At 35.3% G+C, this 26,972-nt stretch overlaps 1 protein-coding gene across 10 annotated transcripts; it reads right to left on the bottom strand.

The window, feature by feature from the left end:
- Positions 1-405: 405 nt before the first annotated feature.
- Positions 406-21,908, bottom strand: LOC106066004 (gamma-glutamyl hydrolase A-like). 10 transcript variants are annotated; one of them, XM_056020942.1, is made up of 10 exons: positions 21,720-21,908; positions 18,950-19,026; positions 15,766-15,934; positions 12,928-13,081; positions 12,388-12,472; positions 11,412-11,550; positions 10,653-10,759; positions 10,455-10,545; positions 10,225-10,362; positions 406-6,473 (listed from the first exon to the last, which is right to left on the bottom strand). In XM_056020942.1, exons 3-10 carry the CDS (start codon positions 15,908-15,910, stop codon positions 6,352-6,354), a joined length of 981 nt encoding a protein of 326 aa, XP_055876917.1. In that variant the 5' UTR covers positions 15,911-15,934; positions 18,950-19,026; positions 21,720-21,908; the 3' UTR covers positions 406-6,351. The 10 variants fall into 10 exon arrangements, with proteins under 10 accessions (XP_055876917.1, XP_055876915.1, XP_055876920.1 ...); XM_056020940.1 differs by having other exon boundaries at positions 18,953-19,026; XM_056020945.1 differs by having other exon boundaries at positions 18,953-19,026; positions 21,745-21,905.
- Between the last annotated feature and the right edge of the window lie 5,064 nt (positions 21,909-26,972).

The raw sequence follows: 26,972 nt of genomic DNA, 5'->3' as shown, positions 1-26,972 counted from the left end.
TTTTTGTCCACATAAAATTCAGGGTTAGAAGTCATTCAAATCTTCTATAACATTTTTAAAAGTAGCATTCTTGCTTGGCTAAACAATTAATGAATTGAGTGTACTTGAAATCTTAAAGTCAATTACAACAAAATTGTATCTTTAACAAATGAATAGACAATGCAGTTATTAATTTAGCAAAATCATATAAAATTTCCATAGATGAAATATAATTTTGAGAAATAATTACCTTGTTAAAATTTAAAGAAATTCTAATGTGACTGTGAATCCTAAAACTTAGATCAGACTTCCTCATTTGTTGTTGTTTTTTTTATTCAAAAATTATTTAGGCTTTTTAGTAATATATAGAAAATACTATTGGTTAGTCAATAGAGAAAAGATGAAAAAAAAACTTAGGGTAGTTAATTGCATGACCAAATGTTATTTTATTTTCAATTTGAACATTTTTGACATAATAATCACATGCAATGCTTAAAAATATTAATCACAAAATTAATATGCAAAACTTTAACATCCAAATGTTAAACATTGTAAAAATATCTGGAACGTGAGTGTAATTTTAGAGACATAACATTCAAATATTAAAATCAAACCAGAACTTGTCATTAAAACACAAATTAAAACACAAACATTATTTTGTTCAAAGATTTTATTCAACTAATAGTTTGGCGGCAACAAAAATTTTAGTAGATTAATACTAATAGACTAAGCATATGGAATACATTTTTGCTATCGCAAAAGTTTCTAAGGAAACTATTTGGCATACAAAGTATATCACATAAGTTATCACAATGTTCACAGTTTTAGTTTGATTGAAAGCTTTAATTGAAATCACTAGGTTTACTTTTCTAATCACTTTGAAAGTGAAAATTTTGTACCAAAGAAATTCATTATTTGTAGGCAGCAGTTCCAAATAGAATTTCGATGGCTGCATGGTCCTCTGGACCGTCATGGTCCTGGGCTCAATCCTGCTCAGTCATCCCTGCTGTCCAACTGGAAATGTTGGCTAGGATGTAAAAGTGATGTTCAGAAGGAACTTCCAAAACGTGTAAAAAAAAAAAACAGAATTTATATGTAGCACACACCAATATTTAGTTGGGTTTTTTTTTTATTGCATAACATTAAATGAGCGATTTCAATGAAATTTCACTAATGTGTAAAACACTACGGAAAACATAACTGTCTATTTTATGAGTACAATATGATAGATTTGAAAGTTAGCATTGAAACATTAATCTCAGTTAATTAATATCAGCATATTGTAAGGCAACATTAATATCACAATATTTGTAGGACAATATGAAAAATACATAATAATAATAAGGCTTGTCTTCAAGTCCGAAGATTAATTAGGAATGCAGTATCTTCCGTGGCTATGCAGCCTCAGCTGTGACCTACATATTTTGCCACATCCAGGGCAAGCATAACCATTGTCCGCCGGTGTTCGATTAAGATCTTCTTTACGCCATTGGCGTCTGTCCTTGGGAGCGGATTTTCTTTTGGTCTCAAATGTCTATCCCACGGCCTTCTTGAAAACTACATAAAGATTATAATATAAAACTAACTGAAAAATTTTTATTTTATAAAAGAACATATAAATTGATACAAGTTTTTTCTTCTCTCTATTCAGACAAATTTCTATTGATAACTATTGACAACTATTGACACAAAGTTAATCTACATTTTACAAAAAAATGTCTAGAGTTATCTCCCCCTCTTTCAAAGATCAGGAAAATAGAAGTCAAAAAAAGTATTATCTGGGTAATAAACCCTTTTAAAGTTTTGAATCATGTTCACAGCTTCATCATGAACAGTAGGAAACTTGTGTAGATTTTTTCTACCTGAAATAGAAAAAAATAGAATATTCAGATCTTCAAATTGTTTGTATCTGTTTATATGCATTGCACATTTTGTTTTATTTGTACATATATGAATATATACCAACATAGCTTTAAGAAATGTAGGTCATGTGAAACTCAACTAATAGATCTAATTGATGATTTTTCAAAAGGCTTAGTTAATTAATAACCAAATGATGACATTTATTAGATTTTTCTAATTTTAAGGCATTTAATAAAGTTCACCGCCATAGCTGGCTTAAAAACTTATGATATTTCAGCATAACTGCACCAATTTTTTCAGTATTTCTTGACATGGAAAGAACAAACTGTAATAATGAATGGCTTCAAACTAACACCAATAAAGTAAACTCAAGTGTACCTCAAACAAGGCTGTCCTTAGATAATATAAAGCCCTAGGGAAAGTGAGTTTGGTGACCCCAAAAGGAATAGAAAATTAAAAGATAAACAGTTAAAAAACTAAAATTATGCAATTTTATAAAATTCTAGTGTACTCCAACAATAACGTTGACAACAAGTTTTGCTATTTATTCTTCAAAAAACATAGTAAGAGTGCAGTGCGATGCCCCCACTAAGGCAGCTGCCTAAGGCTGGTCCTGCCACTCAGAACAGTCTTTAGCCTGATACGCTTTACATAAATGACCTACCAAATTGCATTAGTTCAGGAAGAAAAGTCAGAGTTCACACAAATGTGTCTGCTCTACTTCTTGATCAACAATCACTTATTTTGGAGCAAAACAATTTGTAGCAATTATTATGTTCAAAAAGAAGTAAAACGTAACAGATTACAATTAGCCGTATCCATGATAAATTGAAGTTAACAGAATGAACCATAATGTTCTAAGCAGCTACTTATTGAGTTTTGCCTGGCCTATATTTTTTAAGTAGGCTACTGCTAATTTTTTGTAATAATAGACATGATCATCTCCACAACAATGAATGTCTCACTAAAGTGAGCACATGATACAGAGACGTGCCTTTAACAAAAATGAATGTATCACTAAAGTGAGCACATGATACAGAGACGTGCCTTTAACAAAATAATGGACAATTAAAAGTGGACGATTTTTTTTTTCCATTTTATTTGATCATGAAAAATCCACGATTAGTCCAATAGGTATTAGAATTTGGTGTCTACATTAAACTACTAATGGAATATGATGTCATATGAAGTTATAAGCAGTTTGTTTTTTGCTCTTGTATAAGAGACTCTTTATGTCTCCTTCAGAACAAAGAAGAGAAACTCAGCTTTTCTTTTGTAGTGAAAATATAAATGTGTCAATACTACAGTGTATGGGAAATTGACTATTTTATTTTAACTTGTTTTTGTTCTAAATTTATTTTTAAAAAGTATATACCTCGTATAATATAGACAAATTGTTCTTATTGTTTTTGTTTTTTTTTAAGTGCTTTTTCATTGTAGTAATTTTAAAAATAATAATATAATTTTTTAGGAGATCTAGTCATCTTTGGAATGAGACAAGATGTGCTATTCTTATGCCAAGGTTTTAAAAAAGCTGCTTATAACTTCCTATCATATTGCAATTAATAATAGGTTACTGTCAACACCACATTCTTCAATAAATAATAGGTTACTGTCAACACCACAGTCTTCAATAAATAATAGGTTACTGTCAACACCACATTCTTCAATAAATAATAGGTTACTGTCAACACCACATTCTTAAATAAATAATAGGTTACTGTCAACACCACATTCTTCAATAAATAATAGGTTACTGTCAACACCACATTCTTCAATAAATAATAGGTTACTGTCAACACCACATTCTTCAATAAATAATAGGTTACTGTCAACACCACATTCTTCAATAAATAAAAGGTTACCACATTCTTCTTCTCAGTCGTACTAACCAGTGCTTTTAAATCCCTGGAAGACGGAATATATATCCATAGCAGATCCGATGAAAGGCTCTTTAACCTGGCACGTCTTAAAGCCAAAACCAAAAGGCGTCGTATCTTGATAAGGGAGCTGCTGTTTGCCGATGACGCGGCACTTGTATCTCACTCACAAGGAGGTCTACAGAAGCTAGTGAACGCCTTAGCGGCTGCTTGTCAAGAGTTTAGCCTTACTATAAGTCTCTCCAAGACCAAAATTCTGGCACAAGACGTCGCAGAAATACCTATAATACATATTGGGAACCACACCCTTTCAGTCTTGCAGGAATTTACCTACTTGGGTTCAACAATTGTCAGTAACCTTGCGAAGCAGGACATTTTGGCGCCGCCGCCGTTTTGGCGCGAAGGTCGTTTTGGCGCAAGCCGTTTTGGCGACGGGACGTTTTGGCGCGAAATACATTATGTAAGTTTATTGTATTATTTCTTTTAAAAGAATTATTCATATCTATGTTTTGCATGAGTGTTTGTGTTAAGACATATTTTTCAAGTACTAAATGTAAATGTGTGTTTGTTTTTCACATCATTTTCTTTAATAAACATTTTGGCTAGTGTATGTGTGTTTATTAAGAGGCACCCTTTTTTTCAAAAAAGTTTTTTAAGATACTACTTTAAAATTAAAAACAAAATGAAACGATGATAGACTAAAAATTGATGCAATTATTTGTTTACATTAACATTGGTTTATTTAATGACTGTATGGTATCTCCAGCTATACATACCAAACACTTGCTAATAAAAGTAAAAATATAATACATGTACCATGTTTCTCAAAATACTTTAGGTTAAGTATACATGGACACCATGGTTATTTGCCTAAGTCGATGGAATTCAAGGGTTCATTAAAAATAGCTACGTGCTTATTAAATTTTCGTCAAATGATATCTCGCGCCAAAACGTCCCGTCGCCAAAACGGCTCGCGCCAAAACGTCCCGGCGCCAAAACGTCGGGGCCAAAAGGGCGGCGCCAAAACGGCGGCGCCAAAACGTCACGTACCGGTAACCTAGACTTAGATATCGAGCTGACAAAAAGGATAGGAAAAGCTACCACAACATTGGCAAAACTCTCCAAGCGCGTCTGGGAAAATGGTAAATTGACCACATCGACCAAAATCCTAGTCTACAACGCCTGTGTTGTAGCTGGTCAGCATACATGTACCAAGAGCACAGATTGAATAGTTTCCACTTGCGCTGCCTGAGACGCATAATGGGCATCTCTTGGAGGTACCATGTCTCCAATCAGGAAGTTTTGAGATTGGCCAATATGAACAGCATGTATGCTCTCCTGACACAAAGAAGATTACGCTGGCTCGGACATGTCACCCGCATGCCAGATGTAGAATCCCAAAAGATATCTTATATGCTGAGCTTGTGGAAGGAGTCAGACCCAAGGGCGCCCAAGACTAACATATAGAGATGTCTGCAAGCGAGACATGAGAGCCTCAGGCATCAGCGAAAGTATGTGGGAAAACATAGCCAAAGACCGGAGTGCATGGAGACAGACTGTGCGTGCTGGGACAACCCTTGCTGAGAACAAAAAAATTGAAGCGGCCTTAATCAAGAGGGAAAAAAAGAAAGCTGCCCTGTCCGCTAGCCCTAAATCAGAGGTATACACATGTATGAATTGTGGCAAAGTCTGCCGTTCTAGAATTGGCTTAATTTAGTTTGATTGAAAGCTTTAATTGAAATCACTAGGTTTACTTTTCTAATCACTTTGAAAGTGAAAATTTTGTACCAAAGAAATTCATTATTTGTAGGCAGCAGTTCCAAATAGAATTTCGATGGCTGCATGGTCCTCTGGACCGTCATGGTCCTGGGCTCAATCCTGCTCAGTCATCCCTGCTGTCCAACTGGAAATGTTGGCTAGGATGTAAAAGTGATGTTCAGAAGGAACTTCCAAAACGTGTAAAAAAAAAAAACAGAATTTATATGTAGCACACACCAATATTTAGTTGGGTTTTTTTTTTATTGCATAACATTAAATGAGCGATTTCAATGAAATTTCACTAATGTGTAAAACACTACGGAAAACATAACTGTCTATTTTATGAGTACAATATGATAGATTTGAAAGTTAGCATTGAAACATTAATCTCAGTTAATTAATATCAGCATATTGTAAGGCAACATTAATATCACAATATTTGTAGGACAATATGAAAAATACATAATAATAATAAGGCTTGTCTTCAAGTCCGAAGATTAATTAGGAATGCAGTATCTTCCGTGGCTATGCAGCCTCAGCTGTGACCTACATATTTTGCCACATCCAGGGCAAGCATAACCATTGTCCGCCGGTGTTCGATTAAGATCTTCTTTACGCCATTGGCGTCTGTCCTTGGGAGCGGATTTTCTTTTGGTCTCAAATGTCTATCCCACGGCCTTCTTGAAAACTACATAAAGATTATAATATAAAACTAACTGAAAAATTTTTATTTTATAAAAGAACATATAAATTGATACAAGTTTTTTCTTCTCTCTATTCAGACAAATTTCTATTGATAACTATTGACAACTATTGACACAAAGTTAATCTACATTTTACAAAAAAATGTCTAGAGTTATCTCCCCCTCTTTCAAAGATCAGGAAAATAGAAGTCAAAAAAAGTATTATCTGGGTAATAAACCCTTTTAAAGTTTTGAATCATGTTCACAGCTTCATCATGAACAGTAGGAAACTTGTGTAGATTTTTTCTACCTGAAATAGAAAAAAATAGAATATTCAGATCTTCAAATTGTTTGTATCTGTTTATATGCATTGCACATTTTGTTTTATTTGTACATATATGAATATATACCAACATAGCTTTAAGAAATGTAGGTCATGTGAAACTCAACTAATAGATCTAATTGATGATTTTTCAAAAGGCTTAGTTAATTAATAACCAAATGATGACATTTATTAGATTTTTCTAATTTTAAGGCATTTAATAAAGTTCACCGCCATAGCTGGCTTAAAAACTTATGATATTTCAGCATAACTGCACCAATTTTTTCAGTATTTCTTGACATGGAAAGAACAAACTGTAATAATGAATGGCTTCAAACTAACACCAATAAAGTAAACTCAAGTGTACCTCAAACAAGGCTGTCCTTAGATAATATAAAGCCCTAGGGAAAGTGAGTTTGGTGACCCCAAAAGGAATAGAAAATTAAAAGATAAACAGTTAAAAAACTAAAATTATGCAATTTTATAAAATTCTAGTGTACTCCAACAATAACGTTGACAACAAGTTTTGCTATTTATTCTTCAAAAAACATAGTAAGAGTGCAGTGCGATGCCCCCACTAAGGCAGCTGCCTAAGGCTGGTCCTGCCACTCAGAACAGTCTTTAGCCTGATACGCTTTACATAAATGACCTACCAAATTGCATTAGTTCAGGAAGAAAAGTCAGAGTTCACACAAATGTGTCTGCTCTACTTCTTGATCAACAATCACTTATTTTGGAGCAAAACAATTTGTAGCAATTATTATGTTCAAAAAGAAGTAAAACGTAACAGATTACAATTAGCCGTATCCATGATAAATTGAAGTTAACAGAATGAACCATAATGTTCTAAGCAGCTACTTATTGAGTTTTGCCTGGCCTATATTTTTTAAGTAGGCTACTGCTAATTTTTTGTAATAATAGACATGATCATCTCCACAACAATGAATGTCTCACTAAAGTGAGCACATGATACAGAGACGTGCCTTTAACAAAAATGAATGTATCACTAAAGTGAGCACATGATACAGAGACGTGCCTTTAACAAAATAATGGACAATTAAAAGTGGACGATTTTTTTTTTCCATTTTATTTGATCATGAAAAATCCACGATTAGTCCAATAGGTATTAGAATTTGGTGTCTACATTAAACTACTAATGGAATATGATGTCATATGAAGTTATAAGCAGTTTGTTTTTTGCTCTTGTATAAGAGACTCTTTATGTCTCCTTCAGAACAAAGAAGAGAAACTCAGCTTTTCTTTTGTAGTGAAAATATAAATGTGTCAATACTACAGTGTATGGGAAATTGACTATTTTATTTTAACTTGTTTTTGTTCTAAATTTATTTTTAAAAAGTATATACCTCGTATAATATAGACAAATTGTTCTTATTGTTTTTGTTTTTTTTTAAGTGCTTTTTCATTGTAGTAATTTTAAAAATAATAATATAATTTTTTAGGAGATCTAGTCATCTTTGGAATGAGACAAGATGTGCTATTCTTATGCCAAGGTTTTAAAAAAGCTGCTTATAACTTCCTATCATATTGCAATTAATAATAGGTTACTGTCAACACCACATTCTTCAATAAATAATAGGTTACTGTCAACACCACAGTCTTCAATAAATAATAGGTTACTGTCAACACCACATTCTTCAATAAATAATAGGTTACTGTCAACACCACATTCTTAAATAAATAATAGGTTACTGTCAACACCACATTCTTCAATAAATAATAGGTTACTGTCAACACCACATTCTTCAATAAATAATAGGTTACTGTCAACACCACATTCTTCAATAAATAATAGGTTACTGTCAACACCACATTCTTCAATAAATAAAAGGTTACCACATTCTTCTTCTCAGTCGTACTAACCAGTGCTTTTAAATCCCTGGAAGACGGAATATATATCCATAGCAGATCCGATGAAAGGCTCTTTAACCTGGCACGTCTTAAAGCCAAAACCAAAAGGCGTCGTATCTTGATAAGGGAGCTGCTGTTTGCCGATGACGCGGCACTTGTATCTCACTCACAAGGAGGTCTACAGAAGCTAGTGAACGCCTTAGCGGCTGCTTGTCAAGAGTTTAGCCTTACTATAAGTCTCTCCAAGACCAAAATTCTGGCACAAGACGTCGCAGAAATACCTATAATACATATTGGGAACCACACCCTTTCAGTCTTGCAGGAATTTACCTACTTGGGTTCAACAATTGTCAGTAACCTTGCGAAGCAGGACATTTTGGCGCCGCCGCCGTTTTGGCGCGAAGGTCGTTTTGGCGCAAGCCGTTTTGGCGACGGGACGTTTTGGCGCGAAATACATTATGTAAGTTTATTGTATTATTTCTTTTAAAAGAATTATTCATATCTATGTTTTGCATGAGTGTTTGTGTTAAGACATATTTTTCAAGTACTAAATGTAAATGTGTGTTTGTTTTTCACATCATTTTCTTTAATAAACATTTTGGCTAGTGTATGTGTGTTTATTAAGAGGCACCCTTTTTTTCAAAAAAGTTTTTTAAGATACTACTTTAAAATTAAAAACAAAATGAAACGATGATAGACTAAAAATTGATGCAATTATTTGTTTACATTAACATTGGTTTATTTAATGACTGTATGGTATCTCCAGCTATACATACCAAACACTTGCTAATAAAAGTAAAAATATAATACATGTACCATGTTTCTCAAAATACTTTAGGTTAAGTATACATGGACACCATGGTTATTTGCCTAAGTCGATGGAATTCAAGGGTTCATTAAAAATAGCTACGTGCTTATTAAATTTTCGTCAAATGATATCTCGCGCCAAAACGTCCCGTCGCCAAAACGGCTCGCGCCAAAACGTCCCGGCGCCAAAACGTCGGGGCCAAAAGGGCGGCGCCAAAACGGCGGCGCCAAAACGTCACGTACCGGTAACCTAGACTTAGATATCGAGCTGACAAAAAGGATAGGAAAAGCTACCACAACATTGGCAAAACTCTCCAAGCGCGTCTGGGAAAATGGTAAATTGACCACATCGACCAAAATCCTAGTCTACAACGCCTGTGTTGTAGCTGGTCAGCATACATGTACCAAGAGCACAGATTGAATAGTTTCCACTTGCGCTGCCTGAGACGCATAATGGGCATCTCTTGGAGGTACCATGTCTCCAATCAGGAAGTTTTGAGATTGGCCAATATGAACAGCATGTATGCTCTCCTGACACAAAGAAGATTACGCTGGCTCGGACATGTCACCCGCATGCCAGATGTAGAATCCCAAAAGATATCTTATATGCTGAGCTTGTGGAAGGAGTCAGACCCAAGGGCGCCCAAGACTAACATATAGAGATGTCTGCAAGCGAGACATGAGAGCCTCAGGCATCAGCGAAAGTATGTGGGAAAACATAGCCAAAGACCGGAGTGCATGGAGACAGACTGTGCGTGCTGGGACAACCCTTGCTGAGAACAAAAAAATTGAAGCGGCCTTAATCAAGAGGGAAAAAAAGAAAGCTGCCCTGTCCGCTAGCCCTAAATCAGAGGTATACACATGTATGAATTGTGGCAAAGTCTGCCGTTCTAGAATTGGCTTGATTAGCCACACCAGATTCTGCCCCGTCTCAAGATTAAGCCAAAACCAGTGACTCATTTGGGCGCATCCATTGCCTTTCGAGACAAAAGGAGCCATATATACCACATTCTATCAAAAAAGTAGTTATTGGGTTAATTAAAGATTGGTTAAAACTACTTACTTTCATTCACAAAAAAGTCAGACATATACTGACTGACTTTCACTGCATCTCTATTATGATTTATAACATAGTTAGGGTTCCAGTTAAAATTGTTCTTTTCTGGATGCCACTGAACTCCATAGATAGGATAGTTTTTAGCTAAGTAAAGAAAAAATACAACATAAGATATAACTAGGATAATCTAAAGCTTTACATTTTCATTGTATATCTTCACTCTATTAATAGTTTACCTTCTACTGTGGAGATAAATTCTTTTCCTTTTCTATCTAGGTTTGTGGAAAGTTTAGAAAAAAACTTGGACAATTTTGAATTTTCAAAATCCTAGGAAAAAATATTTTTAATGATTATTAATGAGATGAACTAAGCCATATTATTATTTTAATGAATTCATATACAATTTTATTTCTAAAAATAGAAATGAAGCTTACTGGCAATAGAATGCTGTAGCTGTGCTCATTCTGTGTAACTGGTTGCTGGGCTAAAATTTGAATGATTTCTTCAGGAGCATAGCCAAACATTCTACTCTTCCGAAACCCTGTAATATAATGAAAGAGATCTATTATAGCTGGATGCTATATAAATCATGATCAACTTCATGGAGATATTTGGATCTACTTCAATCAAGATTATGGTTTTTGGCAAATATTTTTTCACAATACAGTATGTACTTGGAACTACTGATATAAAGATATAGTATTAGGGCACATTTATATAAGGAAACTGTAAAAAAAAAAAAAGCACCCCATTCAGATCTTGTGATCTATAGGGCAAATGATGTTAAGGTCATCTGTTTATTTGGCCGACGGTTAACGAGCAGGGTGTTATGTGGCCAGCACAATAACCAACCGGCTTTACTTTCCCCAACTAAACTAAGGTACCCATTAGAGTTGGGTGGACTCAGTGGCACCCAAAAAATCCCGGAATTCTAAATCACAGTCTTCACCGAGGTTCAAACCCAGGACCCCAGGTTCAGAAGCCATAAGCTAAACCACTCAGCCACCATGCCCGCAAGAAAAATGTAGACCTGTGTATTTAGGTCTACTCATATAAACTGACTCACATCAGGTTATTGTAACAATCTGTTATGACAAACAGTAGTGATATGTATTTTTTTTAGGTTTTCGGGAGACAATTATTTCATAATCCACAAGCCAACTGCTTTTAAAACAAAAGTACTCATACTTTACCTGATGTAAAATTTAAGGGCCAAGAGGCATTGTTCGAATCAGTTCCTTTTAAGAGATTTTCTCCTTGAGTTAAAAAGCATAGGACCTGAAAGCCCATGCAGGTACCCCACAGCGGGTAGTAGTCTCCCCTATCATTAGCCTGGGAAAATATTTGTCATTATCTTGATATAAATAAGAATGGTGGGACTTAACAAATGACTATTAATTACATAGAATTTCACCATTCATCAAGGAAAAGGATATACAAGACTCTAAAAAAAAATTTTAAAAAAGATATTTTAAAGGTCACAATAACCTCACAGATATACACCAAGCATGAGATATATTTTACTAAATTTAACACTGAGAGAGCCAAACTAATTTGTCTATATTAGAAAATCAAATGTACCTGATAGGAGAGTTGCTAAATGTGTTGTGTGTCTGTATGTCACATTAATATTTTGAAAATCAAATGCACTATTTAAAATCACCATTCTGTAGATCATGGTATAGGAGCTAATGATCAGAAATGTGCCCTTTTAAAAGTTGACACATTATTTTGTCTTTCAAAAGCATAAAAAGAATTTGCCTTTAGAATCTTGTTTAAGACAATATGAGTCATAAAAAGCAAAGTATATAAATGAGTTGGTTCTTAAATAAAAGATTATATAGGTGTATGATTGTGAAAGTAGTGCTCTTCTAAAAATCCATACATTTAGATATATGCTAGACAAACTTAAGATACTGAGGAGAAACTAGGTCCTACTTTTTTTACTTCAAAATAAAATCCCAATTTTATTGCAATAATTTTATGCATATGAAACTAAGAGGAATGATTTGTCCTCACAAAAAGCATACTATTTAAAATACAACAAGGCTATGGAATATTTCTACTAGCATTGAGATCTTTTAATGAATTAATTTCTTAAATATAAATGGGTAAACCAAATAATAATCATCCAACATTTATCATTGAGAAGCATTGGTACATTGTTACCTGTATAACTAAGTCATAAATAATTCTTGCTGACCTCCCCAGAAGACTAGTATTTAAGTTCACACTTCCACCAGGAATTAATATGCTGTTGATATAAAACAAAAAATTAATATACAATACAAAGGGAGACCACAAAAGTCAAATGTTAGTAAGATCAATCTTTAATATAATTGAGAACCACATTAGTATGTATTCGTATAAATATAATTTGATAGCATGAAATACCCAAAGGCTGGATGTATGCTTCGCCTTTCACTTTTTATTGTGAATAAACCCACCTTAGGGCTAACTGGTATGATAGAGTGCTTCAACCTGTTGACCTACATGTACTATTCATTTGTTTATATGAGTTACTATACTTCAGCCAGGACATATTGTAAGCAGAATTAACAGCAGAAAAAGAATCTAGATCTAGTTATTAGTTATAAAATTAAACCTAGAAATGACACTTTTTGTTTACTTCACTCTTAACAATATTTAATATTAATGAAATGATGTCAAGTTTAAATTAAGCAAAACTATTTTGTAAGCATTAGTTACCCATTAGTATAGTTAACCATTTGTCCATAGTATTCTAAAGGCTGGCCACCTCTTATTGGCACCACTCTAGCACCTGCCTGCTCCATAAATTTCACATAGGTTGCTGAGATGTAGGTCTTACCATAGGGTGAATTAGTATCTTGTGCTAAGATTCCTAGAAGTGAAAGAATTATAACTTTTATTATGGATAGTGATTCTTATAATAAAGATAAAGATGTATACACTTGATGAGAAGAGTAGGTTATATTCAAATAGATGCAGTAGACAAGTGGGCACAAAATTAATGGTTAAAGGTTATCATCAGCCAAGCTCAAAATATAATTTCTTCACTTATCAAATCTGTTGCCTGCACAACTCTGCAGTCTGTGCAGTCACAAAAGTTACTGCAGCAATATATTCCATCCATCCATCCCAGTGGTGCTACAGCCCATGAAGGGCTCTGGCCTGCTTCAACACATCCTTCCATTCAGATCTCTCCTGGGCCTTTCGTCTCCATGCCCTAATGCCAAGCTGTTGCAGATCTGCTTCCACATCATCAATCCATCGCATTCAGAGTATGCCTTTGGGTTGCCTGCCTTTTGGTTTTTGCCTGTATATGATTTTCGCTCCCCTGTTATGTGACATTCTTTCAAGGTGACCTGCCCAACATAGTCTGTTCTTTTTTATTTCTGTCACTATTGTTGGGTCTTCATACAATTGATATATCTCATGGTTAGTGTGTGTCCTCCACCCTGTTTCATCCTGTATGGCACCACAGATTTTTCTAAGAATTTTTCATTCCCAAGTATTAAGTAAATTTTCAGATGTCTTAGTCAGTGCCCAGGTCTCACTTGCATACATTGCTGCTGGTCTTATTATGGTTTTGTATATTATTTCCATGGTTTCCTTGAGATTGTTTTGTTCTTAAATAAATGATAGGTGCTATAAAATGCTCTGTTGCCTCCTGCTATTCTATCCTTTATTTCTGTTAGTAGGTCATTTTTTAAAATCAATTGCACTTTCTAGATATATACAATTTTGGACGGTTTCAAATTCGTGGTCTTTGATTTTGATATATTATCCCTCTGTTTGATTGTCTCTTGTCATTGTGATGTACTTGGTTTTCCTGTCATTGACCTCAAGTCCTGCTGGTCGAGATGCTTCTTCTAGTTGTGTGAAGGCTCTAGCAATGTCAGAGGTTTCTTTACCCAATAAGGCAATGTCATCGGCATAAGCAAGGTATTGTAGAGGTTGGCTGTATATCATCCCTGTATGTTGTGGACCCATGTTTTCTCTCCTGAAGTAGTTAGTAATAGTTCCCCTTGTGTTAATGTCTATATTTCTGATAACTCTCTCCAGTGTCAAATTGAAAAGCATGCAAGAAAGTGAGTCTTAATCCTTGTTTAATCCTAAATTCCAGTGAGTGTTCTCCTTGTATTATGACTTTACTTTTTGAGTTGTTTAATGTCATATGTATAAGTCTTGTCAGCTTGTTAGGTATTCCAAAATCCTATAGAGTATCATACAGATATTTCCTTCTGATACTGACATAAGTCATTTTATAGTCTATAAAGAATTGGTGGATTGGTATGTTGTATTCATGACATTTTTTTAGTATACATCTTAGTGTGAAGATGTGATCGGTTGTGGATTTATTGGGTCTGAAACCACATTGGTAGTCACCTAAGATTTCTTCTGAATTTTTTCCAAGCCTCTTAGTTATAAGCCTAGACAGGATCTTATAAGTCACATTTAGTAGAGAGAGTCCTCTGTAATTACAGCACTTTAGCCTGGATCCTTTTTTGTGTGTTGGGGTTATAAGAGCTGTTTCCAATTCTGTTGGCATTACTTTTTCTTCCCAAATTCTTGATATTAGCAACAATATACTAGAGACACTTTAATGTAAGAACAACAATTCAATGAAATCTCTTAAAATTAAAAGATGCTTAATATTACTGATAATAAGTTAAATTGAACTCTTTTGTTTCAGAATATGACAATGTTTTCCCATTGATGCTATCTTTTTACAAATTTCTTATGGTAAAAAAGTGAAAAAAAAAAAAGACCTCCAATTAAAAAAATAAATGTGATGCTATGAACAATGATAATGATAAAAAGTAAAATAACTTAATTAGAATGCAAAATAAAGCTGGAATATTACAAATGGAATGCAACAACACCATATAGTGTCTGAGAGCAGATTAATGGTAAGGGATACAACCTTTTTTAAAACGTGACATTAGAACTAGCATAATGCTGCTTCCATGTGAATCTTATAAGATACAGACATTATTTCAAAATAAGATGATTAGGTATATTACCTTTTAAAAATGTCAAATCTCAAATAGTAGCCTATATATTTGATCTTACAACTGCACTACCAAAATAAATAGAATGTTAAAATTTTAAAGCTATAAATATTATCATATTTTCAAACCTAGAATATTCAATTTGTACAAATGCTCCATCTTCCCTAGTGCTATTAGAGCATGGAATGGGTTGCCTGAGCCAGCCAGGAAAACCAGTGCCTTGGCAGAATTTAAGTCATTGATTAACATGCATGACTTGATGCATGACGCATAGTACGTAATCAACTTCTTTTTTGAAGTAATGTCTGTATTATATAATATAAAATAAGAATCATATTTAGTGAAAAACACAACAACAAAATTAATCTGTTATTACTCTAATGAAAGAAGAAAGGGTGGGGGCCGGTTGTTGCTGCTTCATTGAAAACCTGCTGGAAAAAAACAAATAATTACATTACCATACTGTGGCTAGTGACTACAAACAAAATGAAACAAATCTAGTTGATTATTATAGTTGATGGTTATATTATATTATATACGTGTACTCTACCTATTATTGGCCTGTCATTGAATGTGGCTGCTGTCTTCACAGTGGCACAGCCCCAAAACAAAAGGATAAGTTCAATAAAGGCTCCAAGTGTTGATTTTAAGTAAAACATTTTTGGTGTGTGTGTGTGAGCAGATCGATCACTCATATGCTTCAAATTAAATTTAGCCCACTAGATCAAATAAAAACAATCTATTATTATGCACTGATATAAAAGGGCCTATTGAAATAATAAGAATAATATAACAAAAAAAAATAAGAATATAGATTTAGATCATCTAAAAGAAATTTCATTTCGATCTATATAAATATGTAACAACAATAATTTTAAAAGTTCAGCTGTGTATCAAAAGATTGATCTCTTTAATTTTATAGACTTTAATCACACAAGACTGTGACAAGACGTACCGCAGGGAGATCTAGATCTGATCTAATCATCTATATAAAATAGTAGTCCTAGGCCTAAATACCTATACATCTAGATCCAATCTTGATGTTAATTTCTATGTCGAAACGACATAATAGCTGGATAGCTACCTAGTCGAGCTATAATATTGCGCTCTCGACCGTCGACTCAATTGTTCCGGGTTCGAATCCTGCCATCTGAAGGAACATCCGAAAAAATGTAAACAGAGAAAAACACGAGCATACATTATCTATCTTTAGTTTCTGGAAATTTCCGCTCCTGTCTTGAGCTTTTGTTATAGTACAGTTATAGGCTATATGCATAAGCATAAGTAGTGTATGACATTATAATTATAATCATATAATGCATTTTTGGGCGTCTTGTTTTCGTAGATGTAAACTAATACCATATAAACTAATACCATATAAACTAATACCATATAAACTAATACCATATATATGTCTATATTCTATATATCATGGAAAGATCACTCTTTTTTATTTCTACCCCTCTTAGTTTTAGCGGCGAAAAAAAGAGGGGGGGGGGGGAGAACAAGTAATCTACTCTGTATTCACCCGTCACTAAATAGCTGGACCGGAAACGGATTTGTCGGGGACAAGTTTGGGCATGGATGTGAAAATTAAGAATTTGTATTAGAAAATAATTTCGTCTTAGCATTTTATTCATTCTTTACTACCTACAGAATTACTTTACGAGCATTTCGTGTTGCGAAGCCATACAGTATATCATAAAAATTATGTTTCCTACATAGATCACGCTCAATAGCAAGAGTTACCAAATGTTTCAATCTATCTTCGAGAATTGTTGACCTCAAGTAATTCTTCATTAGTTTGAGGCGTAAGAAGCTTCATTCACCAGATTCCACAATTACGGGTATTGCATAATGCCGTTGTTTTTTTTTTCACCGCGCGTAGGATTAGCGTTTTCCATTTTGAATGACACCCCAAAATGACAATTTTTTGTCTATATATTTTAGGAATTTTTTTTTATTTGAGTTTTCAAAAGATTTTAATAATTTCCGGAGATTTCCATGACTTTTTCGGTACATTTTGCAATTTCATTAGATTTCAAGGAGTATGAGTAAAGGAGTAAAAAATGGCTCTAAATCAACACCGATAACAGTAACTCAGGTGTACCTCAAGGAACTGTCTTAGGTCCACAAAATAGAGCAGTGAGATTCATAACAAACGAATATTCACAATTAACCAGAGTAACACCTTTAGTAAAATCACTAAATTTAGAAAGCCTTCAGGACAGAAGACTCAAAAATAAAGTAGCAGCTATACATAAAACACTGAACCATAATCTTCAAATACAAAAACAAAATTTAAATAAAATACTCTGAAAGACACAAAGATAAAGGCACATTCCTCGTCCCATATGCTAGGACAAATTTGTACAAATACTCCTTCTTCCCTAGTGCTATTAGAGCATGGAATGGGTTGCCTGAGCTAGCCAGGAAAACCAGTGACTTGGCAGAATTTAAGTCATTGGTTAATATGCATGACTAAATGCATGACGCGTAGGACGTAATCATCTTCTTTTTTGAAGTAACGTCTGTATTATATAAGATAAGATGAGATAAATCAGGAGGCTGCGGGAATTCTGTTTTAAGTTATAAAATGGTTTAATTTAATAATTTATACACCTAGGATTAGCGCTGGTCCTATGAAAATGCGGAGCACACTGGCCGGCCCTGCAAAATAGCGGCATATGCTACGCCGCCGGTCGACTAGTAGTTTATATTAAGTTTACAATATATGGATTATGGCCTATCGGTTTCGTGCTTTCTAAATCGGAAGTGATTCATTTGACTTAACAAATGTAGAGCTAGCTATATTTAGGTCACAACATTCTATATAGGCTTATTATATGCTACTTAACGCTCTGCTGAAATCGGCCTACCCAAGCTGTTTATTGTGTTAAATTATTAAGAAGAAAATGCTAACAAAACTTTCACGTATGTCTCTCGTGCAGCAAATATTGGCAAATGATTTCTCTATCGATCTGGAAAACCATATTTAGGCCTACCTATCATTTTTCGGTAACAATGCTGTATACGAAACATTTCGGAAAAAAGTCATGTATTTTGTAGATATCTTTGCCTGTATCTTATCTATAAGCCTAATCTAGATCTAGATTCAGGGCTAATTTTATGTAGGCTAAATTTGTTTTTGGTATAACGGGAAATAGAGTGTAGGGTTCTACAACATTTTGAACCGGCCTTATAAATAGGGCTTATAGTTTTAAAAGACCTGTTATGTACCATAGGTATAATCCAACTAGAGTCTACTTTACAATGAAGATTATTAAAGCATTTGCATGATGTCCTCAAACTTGACTAACTTAAAATAAAAGTTGTTTTTAATAGCTTTATATGGCGTAACTTTCATGCTTATAACACGCTCAGTGTTCAATCTCTTTTGTGGACAAGTGGAGGGAGGGAATATCTGGGAGAACTCTGCATGCTTTAGTCGGTTTTCGAACTCGAGCTCCCTTGAAAGGTAGCCAAGCGGTTTAAGCTTCTCATCCACACATCCCACGAAGACAAGACAATGAATATACAGACGTGATACCTCAGACAAAGAAAAAGGTGAGACCATGAAGCATTAAATCCTGGTCGTTATCCACCTTCATCGTGTCTCTCACGGAGTTTGTTTGGAATCAGTGGCGTCACTAGGGGGTGCATGCCGCACTGGGTGACACCCAAGTCGGAAAAATGCACTTTTCCAAAATTCAACCTTTAAAAAAAAAACTTACTACCTTGAATGTCTCTCAGTTTAGTATCAACATGTCCCAGACTTTCGTAATTGAATTCTGTTTGACTTGTAATCTTCCTAGTAGGAGAACAAGTATACGTTGTAGACGCCACGAGAAAAAGTTTCTGAAGCTCAGAAATGTAAACAAAACAAAAGATTGAGCTAAGGTTCTCCCCATACATCTTGTTCTGATCAGTTGAGTGGCGAACGAAACATTTTTTTGTTATTATAACATCTTGAGAAACACAGAGAAATAAGCCCTTCGCGCGCCATTCGACGCATAGGGCTGCAAGCTCTCTCCACAGAAATCAGTCTTAGGAGACTTTACCAGCCACATTCCTTCTAAAAAGTTGTGATGCCATGATAAAACGTGGACGGCCATGTTTTTGCGTTCCTCTTTTCGGCTTTCGTGTTCAGGCTTACTTTGATAAACGTGTTTCGTCTTGTCTAATGATATGACTCACAAATGTCAATCGACGCTCAGTCGCCACTTTCCTTAAACGGCGTGTGCCTGTGCGGGAAAAGATTTCTCTGTTGGTAACATTATCTCAGTAAGTTATTCGTAGGATCCTTCTCAGCCATCCCTGGTCACCATCTTTTCAACCTTCCACGTCCGAAGCTAAGGTGGTCGTTGGGACATTGGTTGTATTGAGTAAGTGGATTTTAATCTCCAGGCTAATTGATTTTTATGTTCAGATAGGCCGTACTTTCCAATCTGACATGCAACACCATGATATGCAACTTCATTGCTTGTGATAAAAGTGCATAAATAGGTTAACATTTCTATTTGTTCAAGATCTGTATGACCATTTTTGATGGGGGTACTGAGTAACATGCACCCAATATGCATAACTTTGAGGGCGTCTTTATCCGTCATATCATGTATACATTTAATTGTATTTCATAGTAATGCTATGTCGTCTGCAAAATCCAGTTCGGTTTTATATACGCCATGAAAACCCGAAGGCAGCCTGTTTAATGTATTTCTATGACATCGTCGATGGCTACAATAAAGAGAAATGGGGATAAGATAAACCCTAATCTCATATCCGTCTGGCCGTTGAAGAATTCCATCGTCTGTTGTGACACAACAGTTTGATTTGTTTTAGACATGTCGCTGAATCTGGACAAATTGTTGCGAGATGCCTTATTCTCTTATTATTTTCCAGAGCTATCAACATTCTTTTTTTAATTACATAAAACTGATCACATCCTTTGTTGGTATTTCAGGCTTTGCTCGACGATGTTACGCAGGACGTAAACTTGTTCAGTGCTTGAGTTGCCTTGATTTGACTTTTTCGGAAGCAGTTGAGAAACACGAGTATAATTTAAAAGCTTTTCCTTAAGGAACTATTAAATAATCTCTAATAAAAATGTTCAACTCATTGTTTCTCAAATAATTGTACATTTTAAATTTATGTAATCACTTTTGATAAAATGTAAAAAAAAAACAAAAAAAAAAACATTTTAAAATACAATCGAAAACCATTTTCGGGTGTAACCAATCAATTAATTAGCTTACTGTTTTATTATTCAACATAAACAAACACTAGTTGTTTTTTTTTTAGGGGGAGATTATTTTTTCCTTGGGAAGGGGGTGACACCCTGAGCTTACCGCACCGGTCGACACCGACCCTAGTGACGCCACTGTTTGGAATCATGCTTCTCATGGAAATCTAACTAGGGCCTAGATGTAATCTGTCTCATTATATTGGCCAAAGATGGGAGAATGAATAAAGAATTGAAAATTCATCTCTACCGTGAAGAAATGAGGAAAACAGACTAAAATAAACGTTTCCCCATTACAGGAGTAACAAACAGTCAGACACAACAAACATATAGCCTAATATTTCGTCTCTGAACAGGTCAGGTTACAACAGAATGAGACAACACATGTTCCGGAAGCTAAAAATTGGGACTATTAAAATTTACCCTAGTAGAATATCATCAGAGAATGCCGACCATGTCCAGCAAAGCTGCATCATGATCCTCTATCGAGAACCCCGAACAAGGCACTGCCCCCCCCCCCCACCTTGATCTGATCAAACGCTTATAACAATGTAATCTACTCGTTTAACTTTAAAATAATTAAAGGGTTCGTGTTCTGATAAAATAATAGCCTACATTGCCTTACATTCATAAAACGACCAAGAAGTTTTATAATAGACATATTATTATATTAATAAGACAAAATTACCAGTTTTCTTTAGATGGAAAGATAAATCTAGAGGTCAGGGTTAATCACTAAAAGTATATTATATATTATAGAGCTTTCGACAGATATAGGCTAGTAGTTACAAAAGTAGTCCCCCTTTCAGACCATGTGATCTTATCTTATCTTATCTTATATAATACAGACGTTATTTCAAAAAAGAATATGATTACGTCCTACGCGTCATGCATTTAGTCATGCATATTAACCATAGGGTAGGTGATGATCATCTTTTTCTGTGGTCCACGGCTAACGAGGGTGACCAACCGCCTTTGACAGGTACTCATTATAGATACGGGGACTCAGAGACCCCCCCCCTCCCATTGAAGATCACAAAATGTAAAATCCATGTCTTACCAGGAATCGAACCACGTAATCCTCGGTTCGGAAGCCAAGCGCTTTAATTACCACTTGGTCAATCAAGCGACATAGACATATATATAAATAGAATATACATAGAAAACCGTAATGACACATAAATAAAATTCTAGTTCTATCATCTATGGCATTCTATACGATATCAACATTAACTTTAGATACACACATAATTTAACCTTACAAGAAGATTTGTGTAATAGGCCTACAAGCTCGTTAGGCAGCCAATGCGGCTTGAGATCAGTCGATCGGCGTAGCCTCTTCAAATCACGTACATTGCACAACACAATATAAACTTTGTCTTTACAACAGCTAGACTATCTCTGGTGAAGATGAATCAACAGAATTCGTGCGGAAATGAAAGGATATAGGCCTATGTGTTGACTCATTTATAGTTGGATTAAATTACTTCCTGGTAGGCTACATCTATATTTATATACAAAGTAGCCTACATTCCACTATATTCCCTATTGGTCTATACTATAGGCCCTATACAGTGCGCGTAGCTGTTGTATTTGATGCCCTGTGTGGCAGTTCCTCATGATGCCCTCCAAAAAATAAAATTTAAAAACAGTGAAAAGTTTATAATTTCGAAATAAAGTTTATTCATTATTTAAGCATTGCTATTTCGCAAATTATTGTTTTTTACGAAGAAAAAAAAGATAATACAAGTGAATCTCGCGTGTTTTCTCTCCCTCAAACTATTGATAATTTTAACGAAATCAGTTTTTTTTCCCACTAGGTATTGTTCAATAGACGAAATGGCCAAATTAGTGATTCGTAAATTCATCATCGTTGATTGTAAGTATTTTTCTTCATCAAAGTAAGTTTGGAAAAACTTCGCTTGCATGTAGTCACACTTACCACAACAGTAAAACAAAATATGCGAATCAAGATGGCAATTAAGAGACTGACATTTTTTTTTAAATCCAAAACTCAATATTTTCTTGTTTTGGAAGTTCGGAGACTTCTGGAGAAACTGCAACAATTACCTGAAGCCTCCAGACGAAATTCGTTTTTGTCTATGTCGCTAGGAGAAACATCGAGATTAATTTCCTTCAATAAAGGCGACTAAAATTCATATTTATCATGACGTTGTTCTTATGGGGTTATTATTTCTTGAACAACACGTTCCAAGTAAGGTATTTCCAACAGTAGCTCTTTCTTTTGTGTCGATAGAAAATCTATCTTCATCTTTTTTCGCCTGGCAATTTTTTTCTAGTGGCTAATACGGCTTTGACGCTCTGCGTGACAATGTGCCATAACATTTTGATCCAGATTTTAGATATAAGGTGAACTGTGGAAAATAATCGAGAATTATTTTCTTTTTAACTTTCTGTAAGATTTTTGTTTTGTTTTCGAGAGCTTTTATATTTTGTTTTTTTATTTTGTTGGGACATGTATATAGCTCCTCCTTCGTGATCGAAGATGAGCACATTTCTCATTTCCCATGGACTCGAAGATGACTGTAAAGTCCAATCCTAGCTTTAAAAAAGCCGGCCGCATACGTGGCATGGGTGGGTTTAGTCAGTTGCAGACAGGCTTGCTTCTTCTCTTAGCTTTTTGTTTGTTCGGCGCTCTTTCACCCTGGCCACTCTTCCTGATTCAAATCTTGAGACTCCTAGACTGTGACCTCCGTGTCGAAGGCGCCGCCTAGACTCACAGCTTCACGCTACTCCAGGATATTTCTTTGATTTTGTACTGCCAATTCATATTGTTGCATAGTCACAGACAACTTCACGTTCCTTCCAAGCAAGAGATGTGTGGCTGAGAGGCTAAAACCGCTTTGTTATGCTTGACCACCTTACAAGGGGGCTCGAGTTCAAATCCCGACTCTAGCAAGGTTGTGTTTGCTAAGCGGTTGGAAAACCTTCTCCCAGATACCCCCTCCCCCACTGGTCCACAAAAGAGATTGGACCATTACTAATTTATAATTTAAAAAAAAAAACACCATAACTAGTGCATTGAACAATGAAGTAACATCATGTAAAGCTTAAAATAATATGTAAAAGTGCATAGCCTTTAGAGAGTTAAACAAATCTGGTAAAATTTGATTCAAGCTGGTCTACAGCTTTATTTAATTTAAGAATGAATATAGGACATAACAAATTACGAAAACAAATAAATGTGTTTTATTTATTATCAGATATATATATATATATATATATATATATATATATATATATATATATATATATATATATATATCATGGGCGTAGCCAGGGGGGGGTTCTTGGGGTTCAAACCCCCCCCCGAAATGAAATCCCCCCCCCCGCAGGGGGGGGGGACGGAATTAAGTGACTGATTTTTGCTTTCATTTTGTTTATTTTAGGTGAGATTTTAATACTAAATCATCACTTACCACAGCACAGCCGAGGGGGGTTTGAGTTAAAAACCCTCTACCAGGGGGTTTTGAGTTTAAACCCCCCTACCAGGGGGTTTTGAAATTTAAAAAAAAACTATCAGGGGGTTTTGAGATACAAATCCCTCTACCAGGGGGTTTTGAGTTTAAAACCCCCTACCAGGGGCTTTGAGTTTAAAACCCCCTACAGGGGGTTTTGAGTTTTAAACCCCCTACCAGAGGTTTTTGCAGTTAAATCCCCCTCTTCTATAAAACAAAACAAAAAAAATGCAAACAACAATCCCCAAATTCCAACAGCACAATTAAGGAAGATTTTGATTTTAAAACCCCCTCCAAAATTTACGATAAACCCCCTCTTCAATATAAAAAAAACAAATTACACATTTAAAATTCTATGAGCGTAGCCAAAGGGGTTTTGAGTTTAACCCCCCCCCCCCCCAGTTGAGATTTGAAGCTAAAAAGTACCTCTTCAATATAAAAAAAAAGCAAATTACACACTATAAAATCTATGAGCGTAGCCAAAGGGGTTTTGAGTTGATGTTTTTTTCTTTAAAGTTTAAAACCCCTCCAGATGGTTTTGAGTTTAAAATTCCCCTACGGAGCGTTTAGAGTTGAAAACCTCTCTCTTCAATATTATTTTAAAGCAAACTACAGTCACCAAATTCTATGATCGTAGCTAAATGGGGTTTTGAATTAAAAAAACAACAAAAAAACTCCAAGATTTTTTATTTTAAAACCCCTCAACAGATGATTTGACGAAAAAACTTTCCTTTTCGATATAAAATCTAAAGCGAAATACAGGCATGTAATTCCAAGAGCGTAGTCAAGAAAGGTTACAAATTTCTACCAGTGGCTTGGGCTCCATTAATAGGCCTAAAGTGTGAATAGTCTTCTGACGAAATTGAAAAACATTAAATGTGGCTCAACAAAGACAGATTTTAGGAGTCAGTTATAGAGATCGGGTCTAAATCAAAGAAATCATATGCCGAACTGTGAGTCGAATCCTTAGTAAGGTTGTGACAGAGCGTCGCATGAGGTTTTGCGGGACATGTTCTCCGACAAAATGAATTACGTAAAATAAGAGTTGCGGAAACAGCTTGCCGGAAAATGCGCCGAACGGCGCGAGAGGGTCTAAGTCAGTAAGAATAGCACATTAGGTTTTTGAAATAAAACTTTTTAATAGCAGGAAAATGCACTGTAGATACCTCAGAATATGCATTTTGTTGGCTTTCCATACCAGAAATAGTGCTCGGCGGCGGGGCTTCGCCCCGCGAAGGGGGAGCGCTGCGAGCTCCCCCAGAGCCCTTGCTGGCAAGGGCGGGGAGTCTACAATAGACAATAAACGTCTTCCGAAATGGTCAGAATGTAATAAAGATTAATTATGTACACACACACATATATATGTAATTTTTTTCCGCGGGGGGGGGGGGAGGGGGAATCCCCCCCAAAACCCTCCCCGAAAAAAATCCTGGCTACGCCCATGATATATATATTCATGGGCGTAGCCAGGATTTCTTTTCGGGGGGGGGGGTGATTCCCCCCCCCCCCCCCCGCGGAAAAAAAATATATGTGTGTGTTTCCATAATTAATCTTTATTGCATTCTAACCCTTTCTGAAGACGCTTATTGTGCCCTAGAATAGGTTCTTCCTGGAATTAGTGGAAAACTTGTAGACTCCTCGCCCTTGCTAGTAAGGGGGTCTGGGGGAGCTCGCAGGGCTCCCCCAGCGCGGGGTGAAGCCCCGCCGCCGAGCACTATTTCTGGTATTGAAAGCCAACAAAATGCATATTCTGAGGTATTTAGGCATTATATTATCTTGCTATTAAAAAGTTTTATTTCAAAAACTAATGTGCTATTCTCGCTGACTTAGACCCTCTCGCGCCGTTCGGCGCATTTTCCGGCAAGCTGTTTCCGCAACTCTTATTATGCGTAATTCATTTTGTCGGAGAACATGTCCCGCAAAACTTCATGCGACGCTCTGTCACAACCTTACTAAGGGCTCGACTCCCAGTTCGACATATGATTTCTTTGATTTAGACCCGATCTCTATAACTGACTCCTAAAATCTGTCTTAGCCATCTTTGTTGAGCCACATTTAGTGTTTTTCAATTTCGGCAGATGACTATTCACACTTTATTAATGGAACCCAGCCACTGATAGAAATTTGTAACCTCTCTTGACTACGCTCTTGGAATTATATGTCTGTATTTCGCTTTAGATTTTATATCGAAAAGGAAAGTTTTATCGTCAAAATCATCTATTGAGGGGTTTTTTTTTAATTCAAAACCCCATTTAGCTACGGTCATAGAATTTGGTGACTGTAGTTTGCTTTAAAATAATACTGAAGAGAGAGATTTTCAACTGAAAACGCTCTGTATGGGGAATTTTAAAATCAAAACCATCTGGAGGGGTTTTGAATAAAAAAAAAAGCCATCTGGAGGAGGGGGATTTTAGCTCAAAACCCCTCATTAGCTTAGCTACGCTCAAAGAATTTTAATGTGTAATTTGCTTTTTTTTTATTGAAGAGATATTTTTTATTTTTTAGCATCAAAAACCTCTGAAGGGGGATTTAAACTCAAACCTCCCTTTGGCTACGCTCATAGCATTTTGAGTGAGTAATTTGCTTTTTTTTTATATTGAAGAGGTACTTTTTAGCTTTAAACCCCAGCTGGAGGAGGTGGGGGTTAAACTCAAAACCCCTTTGGCTACGCTCATATAATTTTGAGTGTTTAATTTGCTTTTTTTATATTGAGAGGGGGTTTATCGTAATTTTTGGAGGCGGCTTTAAAGTCAAAATCTTCCTTAGCTGTTTTCTTGGAATTTGGGGATTGTCGTTTGCATTTTTTTAGTTTTGTTTATAGAAGAGTGGGATTTAACAGTAAAACCCCTGGTAGGGGGTTTTAAACTCAAAACCGCCCTGGTAGAGGGGATTTTTATATCAAAACCCCCTGATATTTTTTTTTACTCAAAACCCTCTAGTAGGGGGTTTTAAACTCAAAAACCCCTGGTAGAGGGTTTTAAACTCAAAACCCCCTCGGCTGTGCTGTGGTAAGTGATGATTTAGTATTAAAATCTC

This window comes from Biomphalaria glabrata, chromosome 2 (genome assembly GCF_947242115.1).
Source record: "Biomphalaria glabrata chromosome 2, xgBioGlab47.1, whole genome shotgun sequence".
Taxonomy (NCBI): domain Eukaryota; kingdom Metazoa; phylum Mollusca; class Gastropoda; family Planorbidae; genus Biomphalaria; species Biomphalaria glabrata.
The sequence above is the reverse complement of the archived record's forward strand: the minus strand, read 5'-3'. Positions and strand labels throughout refer to the sequence as shown.

Coding starts and splice junctions, on each gene's coding strand:
- LOC106066004 (XM_056020935.1), bottom strand. CDS start 16,200: ATGATTAGATCAGATCTAGATCTCCCTGCG. Junction 15,935..16,170: donor CAGATCTAGATCTCCCTGCG/GTACGTCTTGTC, acceptor TATTTGATCTAG/TGGGCTAAATTTAATTTGAA. Junction 12,473..12,927: donor ATGGTTAACTATACTAATGG/GTAACTAATGCT, acceptor TTATATCAACAG/CATATTAATTCCTGGTGGAA.